This window comes from Anomaloglossus baeobatrachus, unplaced genomic scaffold, assembly GCF_048569485.1.
Source record: "Anomaloglossus baeobatrachus isolate aAnoBae1 unplaced genomic scaffold, aAnoBae1.hap1 Scaffold_3464, whole genome shotgun sequence".
Lineage (NCBI taxonomy): Eukaryota > Metazoa > Chordata > Amphibia > Anura > Aromobatidae > Anomaloglossus > Anomaloglossus baeobatrachus.
The window spans coordinates 65,367-70,687 of record NW_027442830.1 but is presented as its reverse complement, the minus strand read 5'-3'; the positions used below and the strand labels follow the sequence as shown (position 1 = coordinate 70,687).

The following is a 5,321-nucleotide window of genomic DNA, read 5'->3' as shown; positions in this document are numbered from 1 at the left end:
GAGGGTTGAACATCATGATCACCTGGTTACTGAGGCCTACAGTTAGATTGTAAAGTGGGTTTTTTTTAGTAAATAATTAAAATTTATATAGCTTGCAATTTCTTTAGTCATGTTATGCTCGCGGGTGCGAATGGGAGTGGACCTTCTGGGCCGCAGCGCTGGCTCAACCAGGAGGGACATAACTACGTGACTACCTTGTCTTCACTAGAGGCTGTGATGGTGAGGATAGGCTTGTGCTGGAAGGTAGCCGCTTGGTGCTACTTCAGGGAGTCCCAGTACTGCGACAGCTGGCCTCAGGCGTCGGGGATAGGATACTGACAGGCACTGCAGGTCTGCAGGCACTGCAGGTCTGCAGGCACTGCTGGTATAGATAGATGCAGCAGGTATGCCAAGCACAGCAGATAATAGGATGCAGGCACCCACAGCATAAAGGCCCCGTCACACACACAGATAAATCTTTGGCAGATCTGCGGTTGCAGTGAAATCATGGACATATTGTTCCATTTGTACACAGCCACAAACCTGGCACTGATTGTCCACAATTTCACTGCAACCACAGATCTGCCACAGATTTATCTGTGTGTGTGACAGGGCTTTTAGACTCAGGAAATGGATATGACAACTAGCAACAAGTCTTGGATATGACAACTAGCAACAAGTCTCTAAAGATAGACCACGTTGCCCAGGCACCTACCAAAGGGGGGAGAATGGCTTAAATACTTAGTGCCTCTCAGCCAAAGATTGAGAGACACTTCTTGGTTAGGGCATGCTGGTCTTTTAAGATTAGGTGCTTCTGCCCTAAGTGCACTCCCAAAAGTTCTGCATTGGGTGCGCAGGCCCTGGGAGACAGCAGCAGAGACTGAGGTCTTGGAAGCCACCGCTGAATGACCAGGAGGGTAAGTGTGCTGGAGTCCCCGTTGGGAAAAGGCTGTAGGACAGTGCGGGGACGCCAGTAAAGGCGTTACAAGCTATTTTATAAATATCCTTAAATTTGAATATATTCAAAATAATTTTTATTCTTGGCAGATAACTGTACCAGGAGATTAGAGGCACAACTGACATCTTCAATTTTAACATCAGAAGACCTTGATATCACACAAGATATAACTGAAGTGAATGCCACTATTCCAAATATACCATCATCCCTTTACAGCAAAGATATATCATCTGATTCTTTTAAACAAGTCTTATCCTCTGATTCATCACAGACTATGAAGAAAAATAAATGTCTCAAAAGAGGCGTTAAAAATGGAAGTGTTCTTACAGGAAAGAAGCTATTTTCATCTTCAGAATACCGAAAAATCCATAAAAATATTCACACAGGGGAGAGAAGATTTTCTTCAGAGTCTGTTAGTTACCAGAGAACTCACACAGGGAAGAAGCCTTTTTCATGTTCAGAATGTGGGAAATGTTTTAACCGAAAATCACATCTTGTTAAACATCAGAGAATTCACACAGGGGAGAAGCCTTTTTCGTGTTCAGAATGTGGGAAATGTTTTGCAGAGAAATCAAATCTTGCTAAACACCAGAGGACTCACACAGGGGAGAAGCCTCTTTCATGTTCAGAGTGTGGGAAATGTTTTGTAGATCAATCAAGTCTTGTTATGCATCAGAAAACTCACACAGGGCAGAAGCCGTATTCATGTTCAGAATGTGGGAAATGTTATACCCATAAATCGTATCTTGTTACACATCAGAGAATTCACACAGAGGAGAAGCCTTTTTCATGTTCAGAATGTGGGACATGTTTTTACCGAAAAGCACAACTTGTTACACATCAGAGAATTCACACAGGGGAGAAGCCTTTTTCATGTTCAGAATGTGGGAAATGTTTTGCAGAGAAATCAAGTCTTGTTATGCATAAAAGAACTCACACAGGGCAGAAGTCATATTCCTGTTCAGAATGTGAGAAATGTTTTACCCATAAATGGCATCTTGTTACACATCAGAGAATTCACACAGGGGAGAAGCCTTTTTCATGTTCAGAATGTGGGAAATGTTTTAACCGAAAATCACAAGTTGTGACACATCAGAAAACTCATACAGGGGAGAAGCCTTTTTCATGTTCAGAATGTGGGAAATGTTTTACCCATAAATGGCATCTTGTTACACATCAGATAATTCACACAGGGGAGAAGCCTTTTTCATGTTCAGAATGTGGGAAACGTTTTAACCGAAAATCACAAGTCGTGACACATCAGAAAACTCACACAGGGGAGAAGCCTTTTTCATGTTCAGAATGTGGGAAATGTTTTACCCATAAATGGCATCTTGTTACACATCAGAGAATTCACACAGGGGAGAAGCCTTTTTCATGTTCAGAATGTGGGAAATGTTTTGCAGAGATATCAATTCTTGCTCAACACCAAAGAATTCACACAGGAGAGAAACCCTTTTCATGTTCAGAATGTGGAAAATGTTTTACACACAAATGTAATCTTTTTAACCATAGCAAAACTCACAAGGGTAGAATCCATTATCATACCTAGAAGGTGAGAAATGTTTCACTTAAATTATAATTTGTTGACCACTAAAAGAAATTCACATGTGGAGAAAATTTAGATTTGAGAAACTGAACAAGAAAACACAAAAGAGACAATAAAAGTAAAGGCAAGAAAGTAAAGAAGAAAGGGAGACCACGGTAGAAGTTACATTAGAATTATATACAGTTACTAATAGACGTCTGTTTTCTAAAAATCAAATCAATATTCCATGTACATGGAACATTTCACATTGTTATATATTAACTTTATTGACAGGAGTATTACACCCCTCTCCCAAAAATACCCATCATTCCTCCTCCCTCTTCTTCCTAACTCCCAATCTCAGCGATCTGCCATTCATTACAGTAATGCGGGCGTCACACGGTACGATATATCAAGCGATATGTCGGCAAGGTCACGTCGTAAGTGACACACATCCGGCATCGTCTGATATATCGTAGCGTGTGACAGCTACGAGCGACGGTGAACGAGCAAAAATACTCACCTTATCGTTGCTTGTTGACACGTCGCTCATTTTTAAAAAATCGTTTTCCTCAGTACACAAAATATTGTTGGTTATAAATGGCTTAGTGGCCAAATGTAGAACTGGTGGAGGAAGGTTGAACTAGATGGACCTAGCTCTTTTTTCAACCTAAGTAACTATGTAACTATGTTTCTTCTTCTCAGCGCCGGTTGTTCATCGTACCCAGGGCAGCACACATCGCTCCGTGTGACACCCCGGGAATGATGAACACAGCTTACCTGCGTTCCACCGGCTATGCGGAAGGAAGGAGGTGGGCGGGATGTTTACGTCCCGCTCATCTCCGCCCCTCTGCTTCTATTGGCCGGCCGCTGTTTGACGTCGCTGTGATGCTGAACGTCCCTCCCCTTTCAGGAATAGGATGTTCGCCGCCCACAGCAAGTTCGTCCGGGAGGTAAGTGCGTGTGACGGGGGTTTAACGACTTTGTGCGCCACGGGCAACTAATTGCCCATGACGCACAAACGACGGGGGCGGGTACGCCCGCATTACTTTCAGTGCACAATCTTCATGTCTGAACAATCTCTGTAACTTCTCTATACTACAATAATAAACATGTTCATATTACACATTACTATTTCCATCTACGATCCATTCCTTCTTTGTGGGAACATCTGATGTGATCGAGTTTTTATAATCACTTTCCACTAAGTTTAGTAGTTTTTTCCTCATCATTGGGAACTGACCCCCTTCTCTATTCCTCAATACACGTATTATAGGTTCTAAGGGAACTTTGATTGTAAATACCTACTAAATTGTCCCAATAACCTGACAACCAAAACATGTTTTTTCCAATAAAGTCTGAGTATCTAAACTACCGTATTTTTTGGACTATAAGACGCACCCCCCCCAAATGTTGGGGGAAAGTGGGGTGTACGTCTTATAGTCTGAATGTGGCTGTGGGGAATGAGTGCTGCGGTGGAGCGGGTCATCGGGGGCACAAGCAGACTGCACCAGCGCCTGCCGTGACCACGTGGGCCCGCTCATTTCATATGCACGCCCATCATCCCGCCCCTCATCTTTCAGCGCTGAAGTCGGCGCTGATAAGTGGGCGGGATGATGGGCGGGGGGTGCGCGCATACTAAACAGCCGGCCCGCATAATCAGCCTGGCAACTACAGCCTGGAGTGACCATGTGCGGCTGTATTCACTGCCACCCACGTATCATCAGCGCGGGGTGCAGTGAATCAGTATACTCACCGGCCACGATCCCTGCAGCACCGGATGTCCACCTGTCTGCTGGCCGCGGCTGTGTGTGGAGACTAGCGATGCGTACAGCGATGACATCATCGCTGTGCGCACGTGTCCACACGCAGCCGCGGCCGGCACAGACACGAGGATGAGCGATGCTGCAGGGATTGTGGCCGGCTTCACACAGGTCAGCGCCGCTGCTGGTGGCACAGACAGGAGGAGCGATGCTGCGTGGAGCGAGGAAAGGTGAGTTTAATGTTTATTTATTTGTGTGCCACAGAATGTGGCCATATGCCAGAATGGAGTATATTGCAGAATGGGGCCATATGCCAGGATTGGGTATATAGCAGGATGGGGCCATATGCCAGGATGGGGTATATAGCAGGATGGGGCCATATGCCAGGATGGGGTATATAGCAGGATGCGGCCATACGCCAGGATGGGGTATATAGCAGGATGCGGCCATACACCAGGATGGAGTATATAGGAGGACGGGGCCATATGCCAGGATGGGGTATATTGCAGGATGGGAGCACATATCAGGATGGCGGTATATAGAAGGATGTGGGCTATACCAGGATGGGGTATGTACAAGGATGGCAGTATATACCAGGATGGCGGTATATAGCAGAATGTGGGCTATACCAGGATGAGGGACACATATATACAAGGATGGGGATCATATACAAGGCAGGAGGATCATTACCAGGATGGGTAATGATGGGGTTAGGGCTAGCTGTATATTATCAGCTGGCCCTAAGCCCGAAATTCATGGTGTCAAGCCAATATTAGAAATGGCCACCATGAATATCTAGTAAAGATTAAAAAAAAAACAACACACAGAAAAATATTTTTATTAGAAATAAAACACAATTAGTGACTCCATCTTTATTGAAATAAAGACCCCCCCCACCCACCTCCGCAGTAATCCTGGGTCAAGGGTCCCGTGCCGTCCAATCCAGATCCAATATCATCTGATCGGTTTGCTGGAAGGCCTACTGATCAGATGATGTGTCAGGTTCAAGGATGGGAATCACATCACACATCAGCTGATTGTATAAAGGCCGTTTATACAATCAGCTGATGCATCGGTGCAAAAAAAAAATAAA

At 44.7% G+C, this 5,321-nt stretch overlaps 1 protein-coding gene across 1 annotated transcript; it reads left to right on the top strand.

Annotated features, from left to right (window-relative positions):
* Positions 1 to 1,026: 1,026 nt before the first annotated feature.
* On the top strand, positions 1,027 to 3,323 carry LOC142272170 (uncharacterized; the record flags this gene model as incomplete). Its single annotated transcript, XM_075332498.1, has 1 exon — positions 1,027 to 3,323. A coding segment is annotated over one exon (1,463 nt), but the record flags the coding sequence as incomplete, so codon positions are not given.
* Between the last annotated feature and the right edge of the window lie 1,998 nt (positions 3,324 to 5,321).